Genomic DNA, 16,105 nt, shown 5'->3' on the forward strand with positions numbered 1-16,105 from the left:
GAGTCCTCGTCAAGACAAAAGGCCCGAGATTACGGAGCACACAATGCCTAGTCAAGTTACGCCCTGGTTTCAGTGGGAGAATGGACAACAAACAAAGTACATACGACCAATGGTAAAATCCCTTGAAATAACAGTACCATAGTTATCGAGTAAAGTTCCGTCAACGTATTAAGGGTGGTTACACGAACAAAATAGAGAACGAGAAAGCCTGGAAGAACCACCCACAGCGACACTACGGGAAGTCGTGGTAAGCCTGGAAGTTACCGACGACCAAAATGCCCCTACTAAAGACATACGAAGTAAGTTCAAAACTATACAAAGAATGTAGACAGAGATAAGATATAAGGTGGAGCAAACATAACGCCACCTGTCCGTTGTTCGTTATACATTAGAGACGTAATGAGATCCTTAAGTGTACAGTCACGCACCTAATTACCATACACGTTTCGACGCACAACGACGGGAGATGAGAATACCTGATGAAATGAGTTTCCGATTGCATCATCCAATCTGCCTCATATTACCTTAGCTATTTCACGGAGGCCGTCCGACATTGGAAAGAAATTGGGGGAAACCCCTTAGGACCTGTCACATTAACGGAAAAAGAAAGGAACGTGACAATACCAAACAGACATGTTGATTTTATAAATAGCACCGTTTTCTCGTACAGTCTTTTCTAACCTCTATACTCGTTAACAAGTTTGCTGTCTCCCGACCAATTTGTCAGACTCGTATTTCCGACGTTTCTGAGACCCATAACACGAACCACGGAAATAGAAAACAACCTTACGGCAAAAAAATAGTTGAGTTATTAGCTACGGATGTGACCGAAATTGGTGTGGACGACGAGAGAAGCTCCGAAAACAAACAACCCAATGAAGTTGAAGTTGGAATTTAGGTTATTAAAATACGGAAGAAAATGTGGAACCAAATTCTCTTACGAAATTAGAATAACAGTTAGACTTTTATGAATTGGGGGTAAGAAGTTGGTATTTACACGAATGTGTAATCATCATTAACTCATAAAAATACCTTTTATTAACGTAATTCTCGGCAAACTTACGCTAAAAAATGTCTATTTGTTTCTTGTACTTTCTACGTACCTTCCGGATAGGAAAAAGGGGACGTCAACTAGAGAGACGAGTCGGTTACCTTCACACTTTACACGATGTCGTGATACGGGGAATAAAAGAACACTGTCCAAAAACCACTCGAAAGGTGAAATAAAACACTAAACCAATTTTTAATGTTAATTTCAGTTTTATAAAGTTTGACAACTACGTGGTAGATTTTTTGGATAAGGACCGTAAATTCTTTCTCCTGGTTGTCAAAATACTAGGATGTTTCCATGTAAAATGGTGTAAATAAAAAAGTAATTTATTATGGTGATACATTGATTTACCAAAGAGATTAAACGGATAAGGGATCATAATCCTCGTCACCCCGACGCCCCCTTCGTCACATCCCTTGCCACCGAACAAGTCCCTGTGAGCCATCGTGAACCAGGAACGGCCCTGAACCTGTTACCACTGCGAAGGTCAACGGTTCGTTAAGGGTTTCCGAAGCGGTGGGTGCGGAAAGGGTGTATTCCCTTATAACTAAAATACCTTAAAACTTATTTGATTTCCCAAATGATACTAACACTTGTGTTGCACCGGAGACACGTCATCGAACGAGTAAACACACTCACACAACAAAACACATATAATGCTTCCAGCCATCCAATTCCCGTCATGATGGAACCAAAGATGTGATGCAGAGCCTCAACAGAGACACACAGATATGTGTTAGGGTTGATAGTTGTCTTAGCCACACACAAAAAACTGCATCGACAACGCCTTCCAGTATGACGTCCTGGGCCATCCAATCAGAGAGGGTTTATTAAATGTATGACAAACAGCCGATCACACAATATTTTGTGTTTTAGAAAGACTGACAAACAAACAGTTATGTCATTTTTAAACTGAGTAAAGAATATTTTTGTAAAGACATACGCTGCAGTTGACATGTACTTGTGTTGAAAAGTGATGTGAGAAGATTTTAAATGGTCTTCAACATATACACTTTTAGGCAGTGTAATTGGGGGATCAAAGTCAGGTTAGAGTAGATAAATACCAAAATGGGACTATAAAATTGATGAGTACATGCGTAATAATTATTTTGGGGCGCAAGCAACCTGTTAAGCCCCATAGCCCCCGCGTTTTTTTCACAAAACTGTGTCTCAGGGCTTTTTAACATTTAACAAACTATTAATGTGTCATACCCACTTAACGGGAAGAGAGTCGGCTAACTGAAAATATGAACTATTTTTACCGAAACAAAACACAAGTCTAACGCCGAGCCTCTGAAATAGCACTAAGCGAAAGAGTGCTAACGCACTTAGCACATAACTCACGGTAAAAATATGTTATACTTCATCGGGTCTGCACAAACAAGATATCATATCAAAGCTGAGATTCCACAAATTCCAATGGCATAAGTATCATTACTGAGCAACCAAAACTCGCGGCAGCGAAGGGGAAACCAGATAACACACAACTTAGCTTTACGGGGAAAAAAAACGGCAAATACATCTTACCTTTGCTGTTTTCTGATCAAAAGTTGTGTTCAATGCCATTAAAATGCATAAAAAGGCTGCTGAAGGTTAATCCAATGTCTCTGTGTCACTTTGAAATTATTACTGATAATCCATCATCATATTTATGGCAATAAGCCTAGTTTTCAGTTTTCAGAGCGTAACATAGCTTTCGGTTTGGGCACGCATCACTCTCACTCCTCAATGGTAACGTGTAGGTGGATTTTGGATCCCCCCCTCGATTATATTGGCTCTAACGGTTAAAAAGAGGTGTCAATCACCAAAATCGACCAATGGGTTCCAGAGAAACGGAAAAAACACCCAAATGATCCCGGAAGGTTTTTTTTTTGTTTCTATACCTCTCTAGAAAGGTCACTTGTTTTGCATCAATCTTGATACAGGGTACTTATTCTATGTTATAGTTTGGATTCCTAAAGCTTTTGATCTACTATCCCATCTTTCAAGGGTGGTTTTCACTATAAGTAATGGGTTTTCTTTGGCCGGAAACTATAATTTACAATTTTTTGCTATGTTCAAAATGAATGTACTGTAAAATAAGAACATCTATATTGATTCTGACTTTTTTTCTACATCAAACTCACAGGTTTATCATTGCTTTGAGAAAAAAGATTATTAATTTACCCCTTTTAGAAGTGAAGATATAGTAATTTGTTCTGGGAATGTCATTTTCGAGCCTGAGACCTGAAAAACAGGCTTGGAGCTTAACAGGTTAAAAAACATTTTACAAATTATACTTTTGGACCAAATCAGCCTTCTCAAAAGGTGAAGGGGACATGTCCCCAGTGTAAATGACACATATGGAAAAATTGGACAAGGAGCTGGAGTCGGCCGGTACACCGACAGGACAAGGGGAGCTGGCGTCGGCCGGAGAGCAAGTACTGGAGCCGAAACTGGAGCCGGGAACATGGCTGCGTGGACTGGAACTGGAGCCGGGACCATGGTTGCTGGGGCCGGTACTGGAGCCGCAACCGCTGGAGCACGGGCTGGAATCCTGGCCTTGCATCTTCCAGAAACCTTCCGGAGGATCCGCGGACCTCCCAAGGCCAGGCCACACCCCAGGAAAGGGTTAGAGGCTTGAGACAAGTTTTCAGGACTACTTGTAAAAAGTTGTAGTTGTAGCCACTCAGGCAACAAGCTCCTGAGCCAGGGCTTGCGAGCAACCTCCTGGCATTCCTCCTTCAAAGCAGCCTCTCTACCCCGTCTAGATGAAGCGTCATACCAGGTATAAAAAATGTACTTCAGAGAGTACCCAAGACGTTCCGCTTGTAGAGACAAACAAATTTGAATCTGCTGAGTCCAAATTTGGTCGGTTCATTCTGTCAGGATTGAGGAAAAGATAGGACCCAAATGCAGAATAAAAAAGACAAAAAGGTCAAGGAACAAAAGGCGAACTTTATTTAAAAAGCTGATGACAAAAATAACATGACATAAAATAATCAGGTAGCACGAGGTATTATCAAAACAAAAACTGACCGTGACCAACATGGAGGGAGATTATAAAGACAACTAGACTAGAGAATGCAATTCCTGAAGAAATTGCTCGTGGGAATGCTTCATGCTGAAAAGCAGACGCTAAACCAGAGTCCTGCATCGGGTCGGGTAACACCTTCATGCCGATCTAGATCCCTCCGCTTCGCGTCGGGCTCCTGATCAGACTCCCCATCATTTCCCCATAATGACCGCGTCGCTGCACATTATCCCTTACATATGATTATATAGAGTCATTATTCATTTGTTTTAAAGCAGGAGGCGCAAACGCTTGCCTCGGGGAGGGAGAAAAAGAGCTACAGCGGAGAGAATAAACAGAAGAGCAACCATGGCAACCATGCAAGGGAAGTCTTCTTCGCTGCTTTTGTGGCAGACTACAGCGCCACTTACAGGCCTGGCATATGTACTACAGCGTCTCCAGCGCTTTCGAGCCGCAATGGCCGGCCGTGGCCCAACCTCTCATTCCCCTGATAGGTGGAGAATTGACCAATAGCCGTAGCGCCACCGTCCTGACGTCAGGACAGTGTTCAAATCTGGATCAGTCTGTATCAGATCCGTTGCAGCCCCGTTTTTAGAGATTTGGGTATGGAGGAAAATAGAGAGGGTTGTGTTTTCTGACACTTGGTGAGTTCCCTGGAACACCGGGGACACATATTCATGTATAAAAGACGTACAAAAGTGCATTTTGCATGATAGGTCCCCTTTCATTTTTCTTCAGCACGTGTTTATGTACGTTAAAATGCAATAGGGGAAATAACTGAATGCGGATATTGCATCGATCCGACCAAGAACCACGTCTCCGTGGAGAGGACGCACACAGAGAGAGAATGTCTCCAACACAGGGTGAGATCGCTCCTTTGTGCCACGACGATCATCGTGTTTTTCTTTTTGTGGATTACAGCCTAAATAGGCCTACAAACATTACCGTTTTTTTGCTGCCGACGGGCGCAGGAGCAACAGTTTTTTGTCAATGAACTATAGTGGCCTGGATTAGGCAGTAAAGACAATTTCGGTTTATCGCCGAGCTGACTTTTTGTTTGTGTTTTGTTTGGCTGGAAAACTGTGAGTATAATTGAATAACGTATAAAACCTGTCTTTGTTTATTTTGTGGATGGAGACTGTAGTAAATACACTTCCGTGGGGACTATTTGTGGAAAGAGTAGATTGTCCGTTTATCAGTTCTGTTTACCTTTAATATATAATTTCATATCAAGAACCCCTTGTGTGTTTAATTAACACAGCTATGTTTGATAGTTGATCGTTACAAATTGATGGATTTAATCAGAGATTGACCGCTCCATACAGACAGTCCCTAGTAAGTTACTCCTTTTTGCATGACACGGAACATTTCAAGACATGAAAATAAAGGCATTACTTTTACCCAGTTGAACAGACTGGGTACAAGTAATGTGCTGAAGATATGCCTGCAATGGTGACTATTAAGGGTCAGTCATTTGCACTAAACCGTATCACTGAATATTTAATGTCTTTAGCTCCTTTTAAACAGAGAATCCAGAGATCCGCACAAGGTCCACCTTCAGTGCAGGACCAAATTGTGATTTAAGCAGGAAGTGTGTGAAAGGGGCTTTAGTCTAGTCTGCCTGATTGCCTCATTGTCATTGATCCATTATCCAACTGAGGTTTCCACAAGTTAGAATCCATGGCCCCTGAAATGTCAGTAGCCTAACTGTGTATTGATAAATCCATGCTGCTGTTAATGGCGCTGACGTAACAGACTGATTTTTTAATTGTCACCCTCTCTCAATATTGTATATATAATATAATATTCTCTAAACTATTTAGCAGTTCAAAGAGGTAAATTAGATGAGCAGTAGCACTTCTTTGGGTTAAGTGTGAAGCATTAGCCAGGAAGTAATGAGGTTAATTTAGCTTAATGGTAAGCAGGACTTGAACATTGGGTGGCTCGGACCAAATAAAAAAAACATCTAAAAAAAGCGAACTAATTAACATAACTGACACCGATTTTCTGGTTTGACATTTCCTATTGAACAAAAGCTGGATGCAGGGACTTACATTTTGTAAGGTTGCAAAAAGCTAACATGTCATCCTAACAGTTGTATTTGCGTAAGGATGAAATAAGATAGTCAGTAAATTGTTCCACATTGGAGAGAGGCAGGCTAGCAGTTGAATAGCCGCCACGGCATCCCATTTTTAAGCTAGGCTATGAACCCATTTGTGACACTATGTACTTCAAAGCACAAAAACAGGGTTAGTGGTGTCAAGTTATTCCTAATAGAAACATTACTTTAATTTGAACCAATCATCATAGATCCACCTCACTTGTGATAGTTTGATACTCAACACAGTCACAAAAAAAACTGCGGGGTTCTTTAACACAATATATTAGAGCAGATATTGTTTGGGTTCTTGCTCAAAAAATACTTCAAAATTAAAGGAGCATAACTACATTCATGTACCAGCAATGGCATATTTGAAATATGAAGGCAATGCTGGATTTTATGTATGGATGTATGTATGGTCGTGTCTGCAAGACCGAGTGAGTGCCTGCATGTGTGTTTGTGTTAGAGAGAGTCAGTTGGGAGAGAGAGGGACTTCGAAAATCGGTGAAGAACAGTCCCAGGCTCTGCTCAGTGAAGCGATTCATGAACCTATCAATGGGCCGCGTGTATGTTCAACTGTGTGCGCACATGCACACACAAAGGTGCCGATGGGCCTTTATGAGCATAGTTAAGCTGTCCATCTGAGATAGGCTTTCATTATGTGGTAAATGAACCAATCAAATAGATAGCAATCAACTGAAGACCTCAACTCATGAACTGCCAATAGGAAGAGGCAGAGTTCCCGCAGGGGCAAAGAGTACTAATAATGCCCTAACTCATCAGACGACATGCAGTTTGGATTAAACAATTTACCAAATAGCATATGCCAAAGTGGCAATGGCATGCGCTGAATATCATATGAGAAAATGCCAGAGTAGATGTGGAACTGCCATTTGCTTTTATTACACTACAAGCACCGCATGGGACGTTACTTTTAGTGAAACAGAAAGGCTTGATTAATAAAGAATATAAAATACGGCTGACATCAATTGCAATTCAGCAGCATTATAAACAGATGTTGCTTTGTACACCGTTGTGTATGCAGTTGCAACACGTTTCCTTTGAAGGATATTAATTTGATGTTCCTTTAAATCCGGTAAAAACATCTTGGACAAAACACCTCATGGAAACTAAATAAACAGGTTGTGTTACATACAAGATCAATGGTTAGGAAGGAAAGTCAAAAATAATCATATTTCATGCACGATAAAGGGAGTTAAAGTGAGGTGTGCTAAGGTCGGCATACAGGATGTTTTGGATGCCAATCCAAGAGAGTGTGTGTCATCAGAGCGAGTCAGAGGTCAGACAGCTCTGCACTCTCGGCCTACAGCCATTCTGAACTTTAATTTGGGCATGGGGTGCCAGACAGGAAGCCTGCCAGTGTTATTTCCAGTGGGATGTGACCTTTGTCTTTGTCGGTAGTGGATTGCATCTGCCACAGCTACTCTCTTGTCTAAAAAACACTTTCTTTCTACTCTTTTAGCCACTGAAACTATTTTAGCTCTCCTGCTTCCTGTTGTCCTCTTTCATTCACCTTTAATCTCCTCCACAGTTGGACGTGTGCATTCGGACACATTTCTTGGCTTTAATTGAAACCACATGAAATTCCCAGCAGTTATCTTTCAAGTACGGCTAAAAACGAAGAGACGTATTTTAAAACCGTATGAGGACTTGATGCTTTAAAGGGAATGCGGCACACTTTCTCACGGATGAAAGACCGGCATCTTTTTGAGCAGCCCTCCAGGGTCTCTTTACAGTCCAAGTCCTTCCCAGCATTATCCTTCGATGCCCTTGAAAAGCCATCTATCTGCTTCCATGGGAAACATCTCTGAGTGTAGGAATTCACTACGGGATAACATCTTGGTCCGACCTTGGCTGGAGAGAGGGTTGAGCAGTTGATATCCTCATATGTTCAAGATTCAAGAAGAAAAGTGATGATGACGACTCAAAGAGAGCAAACTCAAGGTTATGAGCTCAAACTTAACTTGAGATGGACTTCTGGAACTGTCTTTTTGCTTTAGAAATAACAACATAAGCAGGGGTACACATAACTTTCTCAGTGAGGTACTCAGATGATTACCTGGAGTCAGTGTTTGGTACTCCAACTTCTGGATCCACTCAAAGTTATGTGATGAAGCCCTCTGTTTCGCGAACGTCAACGGGGGACAGGGGTGCTTGTGGAGTACTTCAGGAAAGTCGACGGGGGGGCTAGTGGAGTACTTCGTGACCACAGCGTGAACGTNCCCTCTGTTTCGCGAACGTCAACGGGGAAAAGCCGACGGGGGGGTGGGGGGGTGGGCTAGTGGAGTACTTTGTGGAAGCCGCCGCCGACGGGGGGGGGTAGTGGAGTACTTTGTGACCACAGAGTGTGAACGTTGTGATCAGTCGTCGTCCGGTGATCTAACCGCCTTCTGGAAAAGCTTCACAAGTACGTCGTTACGCAAATGCGCTTTGTGACACAAGTGACGGTACGCATTTCAGATTGTTGCCGCGCATGCGTACCTGCGTACCAGTTATGTGCACCCCTGAACATAAGCCTAATTTCGTCACTAATGGTGGTAACAGAGTGGTACACATTGGTACAAAAAGCACATAAGTATGGACAAATCCCAGGAAGTGGAAATCTGTGTTAGTTTCCTACCTTCAGCCGGGTTGATGAAGACCTCTTTAGGGATGAAGAGCTTGTCCTCTGATGTTCTGGCCCAGTCCTTCATCCCTCTCCGGCCCTTCACTGGAAAGTTGATATCGCTGGAAACGGCTGACACTGGCTCTCTCTGGACGGTTATCACTGGACAAATAAGACATACCCCGTACACTCAATGCAGTGCAACATTGCCAAAAAACTGGTTATAGATAAGTTGAGCAAGAAAACAATGGAACCATTATCGCAAGAACAAGGGCTTTTTTAAATGAGTATTTAAATTGGATGATTTGGAAACTTACTGAGATTGTTGGTGACCACCAAGAAACTCTGGAAAGGCTTCTGGGCTTCTCCAATGAGGTGAATGAAATCTTCTAATATCCTCATCAGCAAAGCAGCACCGGGAGCGACCTTCAGTTAAAAGGGGGAAGGGTGAAAAAGTATAATGAATAATTTCTTCATAAAAGTATAATCCATTGAAAACTTTCTATGAGAAATGTCTCGCCCCTTGGAATAATGTTTATCCATGGCACTTTCTTGTGTTCCAGAATGGTTAATTGTAACGATGCAGGATATATTATATATTTTATTGGGTCCAGATGGGAAGTAAACATACCTCCTCAAGGGCTCAAACGTGGTCCCACACAAAAAACACAAATGTGCACATAAACACACCTAGTAGAGTTGATATATAGCCATTGTATTTAGTAAACAGTTGTGCTTTTATGACTAATGAAAAGTTATTGTGGGATGTGGTCATTCCCGCATTTTCACACACTTACACATATTCAAATGTACAGTTTTTACCACACACACATATAGGAAGCTGTATAAAGTGCTACTTTTTTATTGAATCTTAGTCCCGTGTCAAATGTCCTGGTTAAGGTTTTAAACTACATTTCAGTCTTGCCTTTTTTTTGTCAATGATATTTCTTTATGTTGTTATCGTCACCAAGTGTTTAATGTTGTTGGTAGATTATTGTAATATTCTCGATTTAGTCATCAAATAAAAAAGGTATACAGTAACACACATAAACACATAAAAGGCATTACCTGGTGGGCGTCCTCCCATTTCTCCACATTGTCCATGTCCAACATGAGGCTGACTACCTGGAAGAGTTTCTAAACACAAGACGAAGATGTTGTCAATGCAGTTACTTAAGCTAGTGTGCTACTTTAGGTAGAAAACCTGAAACCACTCACCATTTAAAAAACATTATTGTATTTCTTTGCACACACATGAGTCTGAATCAAATCCAATGAGAAAAATAAGAAAAGCAGCAGTACCACACTTTATTCTGCAAAGTCTAGCAGAGTTTATCATTTGTACATATTGTAAAACATAAAACAATGTCTGTCAAAGAACTGACTGAAACATGTTGTTCTCTTACAGGCAGTGAAAAGAGAGAAAATGCTGCAAACAATCCCATTTGAGGCTAGAGCAACTAGTTCATTGTTATGCACACCACGTGCAGTAGAAAATGGAGCCTCTATATTGAATATATTCGAAGGGGTTGCAAATGTAACTGTGTGTGTGGCTGTGTGTTTTGTTTGGTGACTTGAGGGTGCTTTTAGAGAAGGCTCAGTGGGTTTTGCTCACCTGCACGTCGTCGGGAGCTGGGACGTAGGTTGCTCTTTTGAAGGTGTCCGTCACATTTCGCAGGATCTCCGTGGAAAAGAGAAGGTCGCCACTGTAGTAGCTCCCTCTCTGCAAGAGCTCCAGGAGAGTCCTTACGATCTGAGACATGCCCTCCCCAGCCAGGGTCCTCTGACCCTTCGCGAGATGCTCTCGTAACTACAGTGTGCAGAGAGAGACAGAAATTGAAAGATGCTAATGGTTTTATCCCTGCTTGATAATACAAGGCATGCCCATTGGCACTAACTGCATATAGTAGACATATTCAAAAGAAGTAGCTGGTGAAAAATGACAAACCAAATATGATGTTTTCTTTCCTAAGAAATCACAGGAATTTTAAGGGTGAGCCAAAGCGGGATGAGAATACAGTTCACTCTATGTACATGGTTTGATTTCTGTTCTAGTGCTTAAAATAGGCGAGCAAGCAACACTCTCACGCAGAAATTGGATCTCATCACTTCAGAGACAGAGATACAGAGAGCAAGGCTGAGTGAGAATGTGAAAGGCAGAGAGAGGGAGAGAGGGCGAGAGAGCCTGGAAGAATAGAAGATAACTGCAATCACAGAAAATTAATTATTGACTCCTGGTGTGAATGAAAGGTTGAAACAGAAACGAACAGTGCAATCAGCTCCACGGTGCACAATCCCTGACCCCCATCTCCTTCTGCCATCATCGAGGAGATGAGAGAGGTTAAAGTTCACAGAGCAGGAAAACAGTCTGGCTGGTGAACACATTCATTAGCTATATTCATTAATTGATAAGTGCGAGCACAAAGCTCTGGAAAAGCTAATTAGAGATATGGCAAGCCTCGAGTACAGACACTCGGTGTTAACTTTTCAAACAAAGAAAGTTGAACAGAGGTACAGGTTGGGTGAAAGAAGGACAATTGAGGTAGAAAATAATGTTTGAAAATAGACAGAGCCTTTCCTTTCTCATATACGTATGCAATAAAGATTCAGAAGATGAGTTACGTAGGAGGTGATAAATAACTGGCTGAAATGATGTAATCCAAACGAACATACACATTAATTGTTTTCCTTTTTGAGGAAGAATTTCTAAGTACTTACAGATAAATGTAAATATCTATAATCAAGTGAGACGCATCTGGCGAAGCTCGGAGGACCCCAGAAAGCAACTCCATTATTATCCAGCATGCAACGACGACTAGCAGATCCTAGAAAGAGAGAAATAGAGAGAAATCGTTTATAATGAATCCACAAATCCTAGAATCCATTCCTTGTAATATTGTGTCCAAGGCATTCCATTAATGATTAATAACCCTGCTGCTGTTTCCAGGCTAATAATACATGATGCTAAATTAAGAAAGATTTTCATTGTTTTAAAAATCATTTTAGTGCCCAAAACACATAACCATCTTGCTTGAATTCTTGATCTGAGAGTTATTCCAATTTGTAACACTAATAAAGTTGGGGTTAATACAGAGGCAGTCAGCTTGATTAATTTTTACGATAGAAGCCTGAGCACATTAACAACCATTTACATCATTATATGCACTTTTATATTATTCAAAATTAAAACCAAAAGGGGACTTATTCTACATTTGCCTTTTCTGGGAGCAGAATTGTTAAGAAGAATTGTTTTTGTTCAGTGTTTGGCAGCTTGCACCTGTTGACGTTTCTAACATGGCAGACAGCAGACACACTGGAGAAGCTGCCAAAATACTTTACTAAGACAACAAATGTTTTCCTAGCCAAATAAGTGTTTTTATAGTATGAGAGTGAAATTAATCAAATGTTAAGTTTCACAGTTAATTTAGTTTGAAGCCAATCATAAATGTAATATCCTTGAAGCTAGAATATTTTACTGGCAAGCGACCAGATTCCTGCTTTCTACGTGTTTTGATGTCAGATCCAACACCATAGTTTGATAGATGTAGAAACACGATTATATCACAAGCATTCTGAACCACATCTGCTCTTGGCTTAAATTCTAAAGAAGAAAGTGTCTACAAGAAAATCAAGGCTTTTTCTTGTTTTCGTTTTTAGAAGTTAAAAGGGAATGCCTGGCAGTCAGCTGCCCAAGGAAATCCTCAGTTTAAATTCAAATTACCGGTACTGTGATAAGTAATTACTGTGATAAGTGATAAACAAATAAGGTTTGACTACAATCAAGCAGGACACATCTGCTGTGCTGATGAATAGACGCTGGGTAATGCATGAGTTGAAAACAGTATAATGTCCACCGCTGTCAACCAATAGTTTCTTGATTTTATTTGTTGATTTTTTTAATTTTTTTATTGGACATTTTCAAATTATTCTTTTTTATCTTGTTTTAGTTTAAACTGTTCATGTCAACTACTGAGTTTGTTTATGAGGATAGAAAACTTGAACTTATTGGACATGTGCTATGTAGCTTGGTCTTTTTACTAGTGCTAGCTTTTTACTTATTTTCGATTAACCAATAAATTCACGTTTGTATTGTGTAATGTCTATTGATATACTAATGACTCCAAGCTTAACACCATCACAATCTATAGAAAGCCTTGGCTAAAATATTTTTTAAAGCCAACATATTTGGGATATAGCATATCATGTGACTGACCTGTGGCGTTAGTTGGACACTTGTTGTAGACAGTTTCTCCAGCTGAGGCCCTTTTCCATGACATAGAGAGAAGGTTATCTTCGTTACATATCTCATGAGGAGCTGTAGAGCAAGGTGAGAAATGCACAACAAATAAAGTCAATCAATTTCACTGGCATAGCACAAATACAAACAATAGAAGTTGACAAAAGTGCTGAACTGGCAAACAATACAATTCGAAAACAATGCAATAACAAGAAGAAAATCAATACACATAATAATAGTAAAGCAATTGCAGCACAATAGAAGATCAAGTCAAGGTGTCAAGTTTAATTCAATCAAATGCTAAGAGGAAGAGTTGGGCCTTTAGCCGCGACTGAAAGGATTCTGTAGTCGAAGCAATTTGTAAGTGAATAAAAACTGTTCCACAGATTAGTGGCTGACACATCAAAAGCTTTGTCACCACCGTTTTTGTGTTTAGTTCTGGAAAAAACCAGGAGCATCTGATTACTCGACCATATTGCTCTACTTAGAAGTAAGTAGAGGCAATTCAACCGTTAAATCAATCCGGAAATCGACAGGTAGCCAGTGGAGGAGGGCAAACAAAGGGGATATAAAAGGACGTTTCCTTTTTCCAGGAAGAAGACGAGCAACTGCATTCTGAAGTAACTGCAGATGACTAAGACAAATGTTCTACACCCAAAGAATAGTTCAATGTCTAACTAGGCTTTAAAGAGCTAACAGCCTTGACCAAACAAAGCTAGTTTTTCACAACTTAAAATATTGGTTCATGAAATAGAAGTCGTCAAAAATAATGAGAACAAATGGGAGAAGCTAAAGGGCTCATCCAGAGTCATCGAATAAGTCAGGTCTTCCGAGATAACATGCTCAGTCTAATCTTTATTAAGATTAAAAGATAAAGTCCATCCAAAAGCTTCAATTATTCCTCAGTATTTTTTATAAACAAGTAGATTTGTACAGCATCAGTTAAACAATGCAAAGGAATATCATCTTTCTCAAACATAATGGACACAAAGGGCAGCAAATAAGATAAAAACAGGAGAGGTCCCAAAATGTAGCTTTGAGGGACGCCACAGGTAAGTAGGCCCAAAGCCGAAGAATATTAACCTAAGCGAACCAAGAATGCAGATAAAAGCAACATAAAGCAGTCTAGCAGGCAGGCTAGACACAGAAAAAAAGAGAAATCACAATGCACACACTCCCATAGACACATACTGTACATCGCAGGAGAAAAGGGTGACAGAGAAGCACCAAATAAAAAAACAAGATTCAAATCAATGTTCTCCTGCAGCAGCTCCCAATCTTATTCCCTTGTACATTGCTCAGTGCTCTGTGTCAGTGTCACTGCCTCAGTACAGTATCTCATTCCCCCTTCATCTCACCCCCTCTCTTTATTCATCTGTTCCCCCCCCCCTCTCTCTCTTTCATAACCCTGATGAAAAAAAAAAACCGGGGGAGTGTGCTCTGAAGATATTCCGAGGGGGCAGACGAGTGTTGGCAGAGGCAATGCATAGAGATGAAAAGGGACGGAGAGTGAATATAAAGAGAGAGATACTTAAAAAGAGAGAAAATATGATGCGATGTTCCCCTGAAATGCCAACAGAAAAGATCCGCGTCTTGTGTCAAATATGGTCGGGAGTTACTCAAAACAAAGGGGTCACGATGGAAGATACACTCTAAAGTTGATAGTTTGTAGCCTGTCAGAGCTAAAAGCAAGCACGTACACATACTGTATGGCATTTGGGCTTTTACAGAACATACACTTGCATATTCCACAAGCACACACAGCTACAGTCAAGAGGAATGCTTGTTAAACCAAACTGTTTCCTGCAGCGGCTGACAATGACATTGAACATCTCGTCTGGACCAGGCAGAGAAACACTAAACGGTTCAAATCAGGCGAGTTAGATTAGTGCTATAAAAACAATGTTAAAGAGGAGATATAAAAGGAGAAATGGAGTATCTCTTAGGTAAACAGAGAGGAAGAAATAAATGCGCCACAAGGCACAGACATACAAAATCAATAATTCCCCAAAAATGTATTTCCTATCAAATAATAATCTACTGTTAGGGCTCACAAACTACATTCAAATATAAAAGAAAAACCACTGGTAATAACTTCCATGCTGCCTGACAGCCTGCTGTGCATGTGATCGGGCACAGATACACACAATCTCCAACAGGGACCCAGCAGGAGCCGCATGCAGAGAAATGAAACCAAGCAAGTTTCCAAGCATGAATAGTGATTACATAAATCCCTCATTTTCTCCGCTCACACACACATTCAGAGTCACTGACCAGGGCACTTCTTCTCATTACAGGCCCGGACCTCCTCTCCTGAGCCCTCACATGGATAGCCCTGGTCTCCGGTCCCCTCACACATCCTGAAGCGGCGCTGCCAACCCGAGTCACATGTCTTGCTGCAGAGGTTCCAGTGGTTCCAGTTGCCCCAGTTACCTCCACCTAGAACAGGAGCATAGCACCGCCGGAGAAGATTGGGGAGCAGAGAGGAAGTGTGAGAGCGAAAGAAAGCAGCATGTTAGGTGAAGAAAATATGGGAGTTGTTGATGAGTAGTAAATTTAGGTTACAACTTCAAGGCAGCAATTTCTAGGCTTTTTCAATTTTTCAGTGTGGTAACTTAATTAATAGGAACCCATTGTGGGCCCTAGGCTCAATAAAACACACTAGTATGTTTGTCCTCCGGGAACCCCAGTCCAAACAAACTGGGTCTCAACACACAAATTGCTGGTGTGTGGACTAGAATCAAAGAAAACCATACAGATGCCTTTAGATAATGCATGTTTGCATAATTGCGTTTGCGAGTGTGAATACTAATAATTCATTTGTACGCCTTACCACTGCAGGAAGGGTTGGTGCATTCTCTGCTCTCCTGATGATCCCCATTACACTCAGCCCAGCCGTGCACAGACGCACTGCAGCGCCTCTGTCTCTGCTGGCTTCCCGTGTTACAGGTCACACTGCATTTCAACCACGGCCCCCACTCCAACCACTGGCCTTCCACTAGACAGCGGGGAAAGGGGGTGAGAGACATAGAGAGACAGGAAAATGTATGAGATTGATAGAAGAAGATTTTGAGAGA

General features: G+C 41.1%; 1 protein-coding gene across 1 annotated transcript in view; it reads right to left on the reverse strand.

Moving 5' to 3' along the window:
• LOC104952719 (brain-specific angiogenesis inhibitor 2-like) overlaps positions 1-16,105 on the reverse strand; it is a 70,337-nt gene that overhangs the window by 37,341 nt on the left and 16,891 nt on the right. Inside the window, exons 5-12 of the mRNA XM_010779583.1 lie at positions 15,862-16,026; positions 15,303-15,467; positions 13,005-13,106; positions 11,510-11,616; positions 10,407-10,601; positions 9,860-9,928; positions 9,109-9,217; positions 8,807-8,953 (exon numbers count right to left, since the gene is read on the reverse strand). Coding sequence (XP_010777885.1) covers positions 8,807-8,953; positions 9,109-9,217; positions 9,860-9,928; positions 10,407-10,601; positions 11,510-11,616; positions 13,005-13,106; positions 15,303-15,467; positions 15,862-16,026 — 1,059 coding nt within the window. The remainder of the gene's footprint in view (positions 1-8,806; positions 8,954-9,108; positions 9,218-9,859; positions 9,929-10,406; positions 10,602-11,509; positions 11,617-13,004; positions 13,107-15,302; positions 15,468-15,861; positions 16,027-16,105) is intronic.

Source organism: Notothenia coriiceps, unplaced genomic scaffold (genome assembly GCF_000735185.1).
Source record: "Notothenia coriiceps isolate Sejong01 unplaced genomic scaffold, NC01 NC01_scaffold00020471, whole genome shotgun sequence".
NCBI lineage: Eukaryota > Metazoa > Chordata > Actinopteri > Perciformes > Nototheniidae > Notothenia > Notothenia coriiceps.